At 41.4% G+C, this 14,500-nt stretch overlaps 1 protein-coding gene across 1 annotated transcript in view; it reads right to left on the reverse strand.

Moving 5' to 3' along the window:
- Window positions 1–1,603: 1,603 nt before the first annotated feature.
- SLC1A1 (solute carrier family 1 member 1) overlaps window positions 1,604–14,500 on the reverse strand; it is an 86,471-nt gene continuing 73,574 nt past the window's right edge. The window contains exons 9-12 of the mRNA XM_004600134.2: window positions 14,088–14,210; window positions 13,531–13,725; window positions 6,452–6,586; window positions 1,604–3,934 (exon numbers count right to left, since the gene is read on the reverse strand). Of these exons, the coding sequence (XP_004600191.1) occupies window positions 3,688–3,934; window positions 6,452–6,586; window positions 13,531–13,725; window positions 14,088–14,210 (700 nt within the window). The 3' untranslated portion in view covers window positions 1,604–3,687. The remainder of the gene's footprint in view (window positions 3,935–6,451; window positions 6,587–13,530; window positions 13,726–14,087; window positions 14,211–14,500) is intronic.

A 14,500-nucleotide genomic window follows, 5' to 3' on the forward strand; every position in this document is an offset into this window, starting at 1 on the left:
AACGTATCATACATTTTCTTATGTGATACTTAAAGTAGTCTTTAGAGACAAGATATGTTATCTCCATTTCAGATTTGGAAAACCGGAGCCTTGATTATTGACAACAATCTCTAAGCCAGTAAGAGATCATAGTTATATACTCATTCAATGGGTTCTTGAGTCTCCAGTTAGAAAACACAGAATATTAATTCTGCAGGGGCCAGAGAGATAGAGTCTTGGACTGAGTGTATGCTTTGCACATAGGATGCCGGGGTTCCATTCCCGGTACCACCCCGTCGGTCCCCTGAGCACCTCTGTGAGCAACACCCTTTCCCACAGTCTGTCCCCACAGCACCAGGCTATTAGTGTTCCCTGAGCACAGGGTGCCCCAAAATAAAAGCAGAAAATCAAATCTGCAGCAGAGAACCTTCTGGAATTCTGCCAAGGAGCTGCACCACCATTTCCTCTTTCTCTTCCAGGAGGAAAGGCTTTCAAACACCTGTGAAGCCAGCACTGTTCCTGGCCCACTGCCTGATTTCCAGCCAGCCAGTTTCCTTGTGGCTCTCCTAAGAATGGGGTGAGCTTAAGTAATTAGCTCACAAAGATTGTTGGAAAGTAAAGTCATTTGCCAGATCAGAGAACACCCTTCCGCTGCTGGGCAAGGTCAGACTCAGACAGGGTCACCCTGCTCAGGTGCAGCAACTCTTCTAGCTCCTTCCACCCCTCTAAGGAGGTGTGTGGTGTATGCTCTTTTCTCACGGGCAGCAAGCAGAGGGAACACTCCTAGCATCAGCAGTGATAAGCAGATTAGTGAGCAGAATACTTTCTTCTCATCCTGCCCACTTTTAACAACTTAGTTGTTACAAACAAGCGAACCTGGTAGCAGACCACTGAGACTTGGGTGCCAGGAGAGCTGTGCCATTTCTTTTCAGTTTTCTTTTTTGGGGGAGCACACGTGGCAGTGCTCAAGGCTTACTCCTGGCTCTGCATTCAGAGATCACTTCTGGTGGGCTTAAAGTGACCCTGTGGGGTGCTGGGAATTGCTGTGTGTAAGGGATATGCTCTACCCACAGAACTATCACTCTGGCCCCCTTTACCAGAGTTTTCTGAGGGGCTGATGATATAGATCAGTGGTATCTCATTGGCTTTGCATCTGTGTCGCCTGGGTTTGAACTTGGCACTGCAAAAGTAAATATATGAATAAATCTTTAAATAAAGGAATTATGGTTTGCAGTGATATTTTAGAAGGATCAGTCTTATAAGTGCCATGTATTAACTGATTGCGCCACTGGAGTCACACCAGATGGAAAACTCAGTCCTTTAATGAAATCAAGTTACTGTCCCAGTGAGAAAAGCCTATTTCCATTAATTTTTAGCAAAATCCACCTTTTATCTTAGAAAGTACAGTTCATAAACTCAATGTATTTCAGTCATGTAATGCCCACTGATGAGCATGAAGAATCATTCCTTTTCCTCAAGTTATTCCTTTTTATTCTTGGGTATAAGCAGTTTTGAAAAAAAGTAGTATGTATGTAATATGAAATTAACTGACCAGTATCCACCTTCCCACATCCATCTGACTAAGGAGGCAAAAGAATAGATTAAAGGAAGAAAAAAGCAGGGAAGAAAGAAATGATGGAAGTGTTTATTGAGACAGATATGGAACATTGTTCTCTTTTATGAGTTAACAGCACAGTGTTAAGAGGCTGGTTAAAAACTGACTTCAAAACTGCAGGCTGACCCGAAGTTCATGAACAGTTCTGCCAATTTAAGTGCCTCTAATTAGAGCAACCTGCCAAGGGAATAGAATCATTCAGCCCAAGTAAATGATTGATCCAGCTGCATTCAGACTTCAATTGACATTTGCTTCCTATAGCCACCAATATTTGCATTTTGGAACTCACATTAAGTCACTGATCCATATTTATGGTGCTTACATGACAATTCCATATCATTATCTTGTATAGTTCAGGTATACGTGGCCAACATTGAGCATTTATTTCCTTTCCCCTAATCTTTGGCACAGTTGTTTCCTAAATATAAAAAGCACAGGCTTAAATTGGCTAATCAATACTGCTAAAACATGACTATTTTGCATCTCAGTGTAAATACAGGTTAAGGATTATTTACAAGTAAGGAGCCAAAGCACAGACTTTAATAAATTATTCTCATAAATTAGCAAAATGACAAGCAATGAATTTTAATGACCAGGATCAAGATGACTTGACAACTAGTTAGACCAACCTTCATGGAGGAGAAGAAGACAAGTCTCATATATTTGAAGAATTTCCTGAAGCATGGACACCGATGTCTTATCAGGAATCTACTCTGCAAGTATCCAGGGAAGGGATCATGCTTTTCTGGTCAATGTGGCTTGTTTGACCCACTGAATTCCTATAAAAGTACAACCTGGTTGGTAGCTTGCCACTTATTTGTGTTTGGATGAACAAAATACTGCCATTTTGCAAGGGGTGGGTGGAGGAGGGCGCACCCAGCTGTCTGAGCTCAGAGTTTACTACAGATCATTCCTGGCAGGCTCAGGGAACCATCTGGGACGCTAGGAATTGAACCTGGGTCAGCTGCAGGCAAGGCAAATGCCCTAACCACTGTACCATCTCTCTGGCCCCATTACTACCATTTTTAAGGTGGTGTAATTGACCTTGGAAGAAAATAACCTTTAACTGGATAAGAAAAGCTTGTAGCCTCACGTGAGTAATAGCTTTATATGTAATCGTACAGAGCTGATAAGGATTCCTTTCCAGCAGTAGAATCTGGAAGTTGTAACTGAATGGCAAGTGCCACTTCAAAGGATCACCATACAACATCTCAGCTTTGGGGCTGACACACACGTGAAATGATCAAACCATAGAATTTATTCCTCTGTTGCTCCTGAGAGAGGAGTCCTGATGAGCCCTGAAGCAGATACGAATTGGAATCATAATTGTTGTTCAAGTAGAAGGAGAGCTCTTTATTTCACATTGACAGTCAATTCTGATCTCTGTCTAAAAGATTATATGAAAATAATAAATATATACATATATATCTAGCTCTATACTGAACACTGGGTTAAGTGTTTTCAGCATCACAATACAGTACATTGAAAAAAGGACCCCTTTTCTTCACCTATAAGTCCCACCCCTATCTTAAAACAACTTATTGCAGAACTGTGCTGGTCTATTTTCTTTCAAAGTGGTTTCTTTGAAATTAGCTGGAGATGAGTTCAAAATGGACAATTTGGCACGTTTACTGGGGGCAGGGGGTAGTTTATAGGCATTGTAATCTATAAAAATGAAAAGGTCAAAAGAAATCATGCCAATAGAAAGTTTGAGTAAAAATTTGTAGTCAGTGACAGAATATTTTTTAAAAACCCCAAAACACATTGATAAAGCAATTTCTTTTCTATATCCATTACCTAATTCCAACAACTATACTTTATATACTTCCAAAATTAGAATTTTATAATTCCAGATAATATAGCTTTTTAAAAAATCAGTTTCAAAATCATCTTACCCCACCCCCAAATCCCAGAACCCAAGAGCAAAAGTTGTGAATCCAAATATAGAAAATAATCGAGGTCTGTGTATCAAATCAAATGTACAATTGCCCAATCGTGTTTTTCTTTTCCTTAATTATAGTTTGTGTTTTTTAAGAGTTGACTCATGGGGATGTCCTTCATCAATCCCAGTCATCATAAGCAAGCCCGGGGCTCTAGAACTGTGAGGTCTGGGTGAATGAGATGGTGTCAGACTTGTCGACAGCAAAGCCACCATTGACATAGGACTTTTTGGTGTCTGAGTCTTCATTATCGAGCATTGTGGATTCCAGGGCAAAGGGATTTACGATGTTGACTTCAGAAGAAACGTCCATCTGCTCCAGCTCTTTCTGAGAGAGCTTCTCCACAATTCCTGTCCCAAATGCATCACCAAGGACATTCACCAGTGTCCGGAACCGGTCCCTGTGGAAGAGAGAGGAAGAGTAGGACAGAAGGCCCAGACTGCATATTCTCTTAATGTTGTAACAGCAAGGAATTTAAGTATGGGGTTACGAATTAAACAAAACAGCAAGAAGTACTGTCCTGATCAGGCTGGCCAACCAGAAGTTCCTTTCCTTACAGGCCCACGCTAGTAAGTGGTTTGTAATAGTACAGAGAGAATATTCAGGCACCCCTGGGTTTGTATTCCCCATAAATCACAATGATTCCCTTAAATTCAGTTCCGGATGCCTTAATTATTCCTTCTCTTCCCAAGGAGAGGAAATAGACATTCTGGTGGAGCTGAAAAAGAGTCTGAATTTAGTCAGCCTTCCTGCACTAAACCTGTCTTGTGAGTTTTCCTGGACTTTTTTTTAGCCAACATGAACTTGGGTGTTTTGTGAGTGTGTGTGGGCCAAATGTAAATGTGTATGGACCTGTGTAAACTCACATCCAAGTGTTCGTGTGTGTGTGTGTGTTTGTGTGTGCGTGTGTATTTCTGTGGCTCTTTACCACACTAGGACATTCTGTGAGTAAGCCAGCAGGCATGCTGTAGAGCACAGTCAAAAAACAAGCCAGCCTCGGAATGGTATCCTCAGTCTTAACTTCCAGAGAGCTGGAGCAGAAGCTGGTAGTAGGAAAATGTATAGAGAAGGAATACTGGAGACAAGTGTTTAAGTGTATGCTTTTTGATCCTAGAGCATTGCTGGTAGGAAACTGAGTACATGAATATGCTGATTAAAAACTATAATCACAGACAAAAAAGGACTAAATGCTTTCACATGTCCATTCTGGATTTTTCCTTTAGTTATTTAATAAGGCAATGGATTGAAGTAGATATGGTATATACCAGTTAATCTATGCAATGAATCAGACTCAACCTTTTTATGTCTCTAGGTATCTTGAGTGAGTGGTTTTAAAAAGAGTCTTGGAAAGGAAAGAAGTACCAATCCATTATCACCACTAGAAAGAAAAATGAAAGCCTCAATGAAGTTTATCTTTGCAAGAAAGGACCCCCACCCCCCAACTGGGTCTTGTAAAGCCAGCATCTTTGAAGTGGACCCCAAATAGCAGTTTCTCGGGTACAGAGGCTTCAGCCTTCTGGGACAATGCCTATCATCAAACCACATAAATTCAATCATTTTCTATTTCAGTTTCTATTTCAGTTAGCCCATGCTGGTCCTAAGAGAAGGTTCAGTATATATATATATATATATATATATATATACATATATATATATATATATATATATATATAAAACCTTACACCTGATGGCCAGTGGGAAGAACTTTACCTATAGGTTGGAACACTAATACACAAAATGTGTATCAAGGATAGAGTTGGTTCATTTCATGTTTTGGATTTGGGCTGTACCCAGTAGTGCTCAGGGGACCGTAAGTGGTGCCAAGGATTGAATTCAGGTCAGCCATGTGCAAGGCAAGTGCTCTGCCTCTGTAAATTCTCTCTGGCCTCTCAAGGATAAAGCTGGGAGTCAGTTTGTTCTAACATTAACCTTGGAACTGCAAAAAGGCATATTCCCACCTAGATATTGTGTTGCATTTCTTACTCATGTGCACACACATGTGCAGACAGGGACAAAGAATAGAACTAAACTGTTGGTTGAGGCCTGAATGGTTCTACTCATTCTAACCATAACAACACTACTATTTATTTTATTTCATTTTATTTTGCTTTTTGGGTCACACCCGGTGATGCATGCACAGAGGTTACTCCTGGCTCATGCACTCAGGAATAACCCCTGGTGGTGCTCAGGGGACCATATGGGATGCTGAGAATCGAACCCGGGTCGGGCTGCGTGCAAGGCAAATGCCCTACCGGCTGTGCTATCGTTCCAGCCCCAACACAACTATTTATTGAATACATACTGCCTGCAAGGCATTATTTTAGATATGTCTCTGCACTAATTCACACAGTCCTACTAATCCAGTGAGGCAGACAGATTCTTTTCCATCTCACAGATAATGCAACTGGGACTTAGCAAGATTAATGAACCTGCTTAAGATCTATTAGCGAATTAAACACTGGAAAGGGATTTAAATCTAAGTCAGTCTTAGCCGTAAGCCTCTGTGCCACCATCCCTGTGAGTATTGGGAGGAGGGGCTGTTTCTGAACCAAGTTCTGAGCCTGAGACACTGCCCCACAGCTGGGATAGGCTACTATGGTTGGGCTTGTAACATCTGTAGCCTTGTTTGGATTCATCATCTTATTGTTTTATATCTCTTATCCCACACCCAGTTCTTAGCCTTGAACAGGTATAATGAGCTAGTGAGAGAACAGTGTCTTATTAAAATCACTGCTGGAAGTTATGAGGAGTTAATTTTTAAGCATGCTGTCAGATGGCCTCATCAGAGATAAGGGGAAGCAGCAACAGATGGCTCATTAGGCAATCTGCAGAGGGAATGATGACTGACTGCAGAGTATGCATGGCTTGGGAGACCACCTTCCCATCCGGCCAAGGCAGCGCATTTATTCCAACTCACAGGAACCAGTCCACAGCAATGATGAGGGTGACATCCTCAGCAGGCAGGCCCACAGCACTCAGCACAATCACCATGGTCACCAGGCCAGCCTGGGGCACGCCGGCAGCTCCAATGCTGGCAGTTGTGGCTGTGACACTGCAGTTAAATACAACAGTGAGAAAGAAGTTAGACACCCATTTCTCCTTTCAAGGTCCCTAGATTTGACAGTACCATGGTTAGTGGCCAGCCAAAATCAGTTATTTGCTGAGCACAGGCTCTGTCATAATTTGAGTGCTGTGGGAAGACTGAGGGGAGAATGATTTCCTTTCAGGAGGAAATGTGACAAAGGAAATGGGGAAGACCAGCATGAATGGTTACAAAAAGGGATCAAGTGAGATATTCAAGAAGACAAGTTTCAACTCCAGGGTATTTATGGACAGCTTTACCCACCTATCCACTCACTTATCCATCCTAAATAAGCACCTAGTACCAAATACATCTGTTCTCTTCTTTCTCCTATAGACTCATCCCCAAACCGTTTCTTAAGTGCCAGGAATTTCGGTTCCCTTGAAGGATGTAGAAGATTAATGGGTACATGGGCCAAGGATGCTGTCTCATTTGCCAAGGAGTCAAAAATCAGATGGGATGGACACATAATGCGATTCAGAGACGACCACTGGACTGGAGCTGTTACCAACTGGATTCCATGGAACATCAAAAGACTGAGTGGCTGTCCACCTATGAGATGGTCAGACTTCTTCGTCAAAACCCTGAAAGAACAGTTTGCGGCTCTTCCTGTTCCTGGAGCGAGCAGATACCATTGGGCTACACTAGCACTCGGCAGGGATGAATGGAGACATTACTGGCGCCCTCTTGAGCAAATTGAAGATCAACGGGATGACAAGTGAGAAGTGATGGGCCAGGGTATTTCAGGTAAAGACAAAGTAAAGTAGGTTTCATATGTTTTCTTCATATCATAAGACTCCTAATCATTCTGGGAGATGCTATTTATGGTACTGAACTAGCTTTGGCTCCTGTGCAAGTTATATGTGTTTATTCCTGACTCTTCCTTTTTGCCATTAGATGCACTTTGTACAAAAGAGAGATCTGGAATCCAGGAGAGTCAGGCAAATGAACATCACTATGATTTATTAAGAAGATCCCTGCTGGAAAAAACAGGGTCCAGGGGCTGGAGCGATAGCACAGCAGGTAGGGCATTTGCCTTGCACGCGGCCAACCCAGGTTCGATTCCCAGCATCCCATATGGTTCCCCGAGCACCGCCAGGGATGATTCCTGAGTGCAGAGCCAGGAGTAACCCCTGAGCATCGCTGGGTGTGATCCAAAAAGCAAAAAAAAAAAAAAAAAAGAAAAAGAAAAACCAGGGTCCAATAAAGCTGACCTGTAGACTGATAACAGAACTGAGGTTACTGATAACAGAACTGAGGTTACCAGCAGGGGAGGAAAGGGAGGCAGGGAAGAAGTCCTATGGTCAGTGTTAGAGGGATATTGATATTTTGCTATTGGGTGTAGTTTAGTAACACTGTACCCTAAAATTGAAATATTCATAATCTTATAAATCAGCACTTATAGAACACTGTTGCTTCAAAATAATAAGAAAAAGACTCCTCTTCAGGAAGATACATGTGTCAGTAGGGGGATTTCTCTTTAGAATATTCAGTTTTCATCAACACTTTTATTGAAATATGTTTTAAAGAGTCAGATAGTGTTGGGACTGGGGAGTTACACTTGCCTTGTACATGGCTAACTCTACTTCCATCTTAAATACTGCCAGGGGTCATCCCTGAGCACAGAGCCAGGAGAAAGCCCAGAACACTGTCAGGTTTGGTTCAACAATAACAACAAAAACAATTATGGTTTTGGTTGGGGGTGGGTGGGAAACAGGTGCTTATAAAGCCCAATAAAGTCCCTGAATTTCAATGAACTTGAGGCAACACCCTCTATACTTTCTGGCATCGTGTTTTTAATCTTGAGCCTGAACTGCCTCCAGGATACCAAGTACAAAGAATGTAGAAGCTACCACCTCAAAGAGAAAGAAATACCTGATTGTATCAGCAAACTCATTCCTATAGGCTCAAAATGTCCTAAAGCTCTTAAGAAGCTGACTGTACTGCTCTTTTAACTGCTTCACGATGGTGTGCCTACAGTGTTTGAGGGCACAAATGCAGGCCAGAGCTTTCTGAGAACTGCATTTACTTTAGGGATTGTGACCACCAATTTATGGTAAAATTGTGATTTCTAGGATTGTCAGAATTCCTCTAAAAGTTTCAGACCTGTTGGGTAGGAGTGATGAGCATAGAGTGTAACCCGTGCCTTACATGTGGCTGACCAGCGTTCGATCCCCAGCACCCATTATGGTCTCAAAAACCATCAGGAGTAAGCCCTGAGCACAGCAGATGTAATAGCTCCCAAATAAAATCAAGTATAAAAAATTCAGACCAGCATACTATTTTAGATCTATCATGACTTAATTTCTAGCTTGAAAAAGAATCAAGTTTATTTTAATACTGTTGAAAAATTTTAAACTGAATGCATTCATAGCCTTTCTTTGCAAAAGCGATTTATGCCCAGACTCGCTGATTGCTCTAGGAAGTTTCAACTCATCAAGGCCAACCTATTCAAAGGTTAACTGTTTAGTCAAAGTAAACTGACCTTGGGTACTGGCTTGACTTATCAAAAACTACTCATCTGGCTTTGATTGGAAACTCATAATTATAAATCTTCAAATGACATTAGGTTCCTTATGACTTCAGGTGGGGTTATGTTAGGAACCCCTATTACTTCTACTTGAACAGCTCATACTCAATTTTCATGTCAGCAGGTTTTCTTTCAGAAGAAAACAATATTTGGTAGGAAGTTCTTACCTAGATGAGGTGGAATTTGGGGGATGCCATGTAATTCAGCTCTCCTTCTGAGCTGGTGGCTGGGGTGTGAATTAGAGTGAATATAGACCTTAGGGTCAGCCAGGACTGACTGTCACTTTACTGACAGTCAGTAAAATCCTCTCTGACTTTCTCACTTGAAAGATGTGGGAATTTGTCTACTTTGCAGGGTTGCTGTGAAGATGAGATGAATTATTATATGTCAGGCTCCTAGTCTAGCAATTGCAGAGTAAGTGCTTGAAAGCTGCTGTTATTTCTGTGCCACTTCTACAACAGCAGCAGCTGGACCGACTTTTACTACTACACAAAACAACAACTGCTGTTACTAAGGCTGCTACAAAACAGGGACTATTAACTGCCACTACAATGCTTTTCTTTTTAAACTCTTGAGGCCCTGAAGCCTGTTATAATCTTCTACTATACAAACAACTTATTTTTTTTTCAACCAAGTGCAACCTTTGGTAAGAGAATATGATAGTATCATAGAAGGGAATGTTTTGTGTAGTTGGTATCTGTTTCTTTGATGTCTAGCCTAAGGAGATTACAAAAAAGAGACATAAACAGTAGCTCCTAATTCTTTTTTAATCATCAGCTACACAAACCACAACTGTAATTCATAAAGTTAAATATTTATTTTTTATTGTCTATAACATAGGTAGAGCCAAGAGTCAGATTTTTAAAAACTAAATGACTATTCTCAGCCTACTGTCATTGGCTCAAAAATACATACATATTTGTGCATATATGTCTACATGTGTATTATATATGCATGTGTCATATATTTATATGTATGTATAATACATATATTGGGCTGGAGCGATAGCACAGCAGGTAGGGCGTTTGCCTTGCATGCGGCCAACCTGGGTTCAATTCCTCCGCCCCTCTCGGAGAGCCCGGCAAGCTACCGAGAGTATCTCGCCCATATGGCAGAGCCTGGCAAGCTACCCGTGGCATATTCGATATGCCAAAAATAGTAACAACAAGTCTTACAATGGAGATGTTACTGGTGCCCACTCGAGCAAATCGATGAGCAATGGGATGACAGTGATACCATGACAGTGATACAGTGAATATATGTATTTGATTCATAAGAGAGGTTTATGAGTTTGATTGTTACATGTATTAGACTCATAAGAGAAGTTTGTGAATTGACTGCTTTTATTCTAGGCCCCAATTTTATTTCTCTCCCAATAAGATTAAAAAAATTAAAAAAAAAATCTGGAGTCAGGGAGAAAGTTCAGAGGATGGAGGACATATCAAGCATCAGAGGTCTTGAGTTCAGCACCAGATCCACAGAGCATCACTAGGAATGTTGGCATGCAAGAAAAACAATTGTAACAATACAGAAAACTTAAGATTGAGGCAGAGAGAGGGGATTCATCACAAGACAGATAGTTGAAATCAGCTGGTGTGGATCAGCTGGACTAAGGCAGGAAGGGAAAGATCCTGGGGAATCTAAAAGTAACTACCACTGGAACTACCACTGGTGGGTATGACGGTGGAACAGCAACTTTCTCCAGTGTTATTTTATATACTTGCTGCTGTTCAAACTACCAGACTTGATGGAAGGACCTTTGACACAGGTGCTTCAGCCCTCCACACTTTTCTGCTCATGCAAAGTCAGTGCCTCTTCTTCACAAATACCATGGGGTTTATTTAGTACCTGTCTTGAGTCCATTTCACGCAAACTGTAATAAACACTTTGACTCAGGGTTATGGAGGGGTTTTAAATACGATGTATTAGAAAATTATCATTTAACATATACCCTATAATTTATGCCCATGACAAGTGTTGGAATACAGGAGTAAATTAACTCTATAATGTACAGATTTAACCTGGCATAGCTTAGAGAATCTTATTTTTGTCTAAAAATTCTACTTTAAGCTGAACTATAGACTCCATATTTATTCAAATCCCAACCAAACACATCAAAGCAGTGCTGTCCACTAAAACTGTCTGTAATTATGAAAGCTATAATGATGGGAGCTATTTATCTAATCACAGAACCTTCTATGTCTGTTCTATTCAATTTGATAGTCCAATATTGAACAGTGCTATTCCAGAAAAACAACTCTGGAAAAATTCACTAATGAGATTTTTACCATTTACCGGAGCAATTTTACTCTTTACTTGACTAGAATTCCCTGCAGTATCTGACTCTACTGACCACTAATTTCATCCTTGAAAAATCTCTCTTCTCTGGGAAGAGAGAGCCTGGTCTCTAGGCTCTCTTCCTACCATTCTGTTTCTTCTTTTTCCCACTGGGTATTCATCCTGGCTCTCTTGGCCTGTGATACTGGATTTTTTTTCAGAACTCAGTCCTTAGTCTGTTTCTCTGCAAACTCTCCTCACCTAATGGCATCCATTCCCAAAATTTACTGAGTGCCTACAATACAGGCAGCATTATAAGCATTTTATGTGTTTCCTATCATTTAATTATCACTACTTGCATAAAATGTGGGTACTATAATTATCCTCATTTTACAGGTGAGAAAACAGATGCTTATAGAATACAAGTAACTTGGCCAAGGTCACAGTTAATCATGGTGAAGCTAAGGCTCACGTGACCCACAGATAACACCTCATATGACCCATGTGCTTGATCACCACCCTTCAAGCTGATAACCCTGACTTCTATACCTGCTGTACAGCTCACATTTCTCACTGCATATTTCCACTTAAATGTCTTAACAACATTTCAAATTCAATGTGTGAAAAGGATGAGCTTTTTCTATTCCCACCTAAAAGCCATTTTCTATCAGTCTTTGTTCTAGCATGTGCCATCCACCAATCTGAAAATATCCACTAATCTTGAGGATCACCTGAGAAGTTCTGTGTCCTTCACTCTGAATCCAATTGATGGGCCAGCTTTGGGCGCTGCAAGCAGAGCTCAGGGGGCCCAGAGGACCCTCCCAGTAACACTCAAACTGGCTGTGTGAGGGCCCAATGATGAGGTGCTATACTGGAGTCACTCAAGTGGTGACTCCTGGGCTTGGAGGCCACTGGGGCTACAGCCAGCCATGTTCAGGGAACACACGGTATCCAGGACTGAACTCAGGGCCTCCACATATCAGTCATAGGCGTGAGTCCTGTGAGCTCTCTCCCTGAATCAAAATGATGCATTTTGAACTCATTAACTTTCTTTCATTTCTACTGCCATGATATAGCCTTTGCATAATCTACCTAGGCTTCTGCAATAATCTTTGAACCATAATTCCAGCTAATAGTGCCTGCTCCCATTCAGTCACCACATGGCCAAGTTACTTTTGTAAAATGCAAATTTGTCCATGATACAAATGGTTTCAAAGACCCTTCTATGAGCTTCCACATGAGATCTTCGATTGTAAGATCCTTGCCTCCACATCTTCTATTCTCCATTAAACGCTTTTTATGCCAATGATACCAACATTTTCTTTTTAATATCTAGTCCATGGTAGGACATAGGGGGTAGGGCATTTGCCTTGCACGCGGCCAGCCTGGGTTTGGTTCCTCCATCCCTTTTGAAGAGCACAGCAAGCTACCCAGAGTATCCTGCCCGCAGGGCAGAGACTGGCAAGCTACCCATGGTGTATTCTATTTGCCAAAAACAGTAACAACAAGTCTCACTGTGGAGACGTTACTGGTGCCCGCTTGAGCAAATCGATGAGGAATGGGATGACAGTGACAGTGACAGTCCATGGTTACTTCACAAGCTCCTATATATACTTTTTAAAAAATCCAAAATATTCTTAGCTTTTTTTTTCTGTTAGTAAAACTTTAATCCTCTTCTAAGATTTTAGCTAAACTTTGCCCTCCTCTGGAAAGCCTTTCTGTACCTTCCAAGGAAGAGCCAACACATCTTCTGTGCTCTCTGTGTTGCCAATTCAAACTTCTTCATAATCCTTATACCTCTCCTTGGAATTTATTTAAATATCTATATCACCAATTGACTGGGAACCCCTTAAAAGGCAGGGTTGATTCTTGCTCAGTCTTAAGTCCTTGATACCGCCTTTGTGCCAAAGTCCTAGTGGGTGCACTGAACTGAAAACAGAGTGATGCCTTTGACTAGCCAGTCCTTAAAGCAGAAGTTCTGCATATCACAATCCCTCTACTTAGAGTTGTGGTTATTGGAAAGGAGCTTTGCAGACCTGAAAAATCATCAATGGTTGAAGGCAATTCCAGTTACAGAGATGCAAATGAGTGTGACTCTATGCCCCACCTGATAGTGATGATCTGCCCAATACTCAAGCTCATGTCGTTTAACTGTGCAATAAACACAGCGGCCACTGCTTCATAGAGGGCAGTCCCATCCATGTTGATCGTGGCACCAACTGGTAACACAAATCTTGTGATCCTCTTGTCCACTTGATTTTTTTCTTCAGCACAGCGAAAAGTGACAGGCAGTGTCGCTGAACTGTGTGATTTAAAAAAGAAAGGGTATGCGTGTTGGTCCTCAGTGCCAGAGAAACTTCTCGTGCCCCAAACTAAACAAAATCCCCAGTGTACACTCACACTTTTGGCAGATCCAGGGATGAATAGGGCTGAGCTTACCACTGTTCCCAGTTTGCCTACAACCCTTTTCTGGGCTGTGGGCCATACAGCAGGGTAAGACAGATTCAAAGGGAGTGAAGAAATAATGTTCAAGGACATGGGCAGATAATACAGATGTTCTTCTCTGTAATTGAAAGCGACTACAAATACTCCAAAGTACTTGAAACCCTATCTGTTGAATCTATTGGCTCAGACACTTCTTTCAGACACCCTTCCTTTGTTTACCTGGACGAGATCATGAGAGCTGTCAGAAGAGCCTGGGCCATTCCCATTGCAAAGCGGAAAGGATTCTTTCGTACCACTATGAAATATATCAGTGGTAGGATTATAATAGAGTGTATTGCAAGCCTGTAAACAAGAGAGAAACATTCTCATCAATGACACCACCTATTCATCTCTACATACAGCCCTTCTTTCAAACACCTATATTTTTATTGTTGTCATGATATCATTTAATTTTTTAATAATGGTCCATTAGAGGTAGTATAGGCTGTATGTCTTCATTCCACATATGAGGATGCCAAGGCTCAGAAAACAAAGTATCTTTTATTTCATTTTTTTGGGGGGAGGGCTTTTTGGGTCATACCCAGAGATGCTCAAGGGTTACTCCTGGCTCTGCACTCAGGAATTACTCCTGG

This window comes from Sorex araneus, chromosome 1 (genome assembly GCF_027595985.1).
Source record: "Sorex araneus isolate mSorAra2 chromosome 1, mSorAra2.pri, whole genome shotgun sequence".
In the NCBI taxonomy this organism is placed as follows: Eukaryota; Metazoa; Chordata; class Mammalia; order Eulipotyphla; family Soricidae; genus Sorex; species Sorex araneus.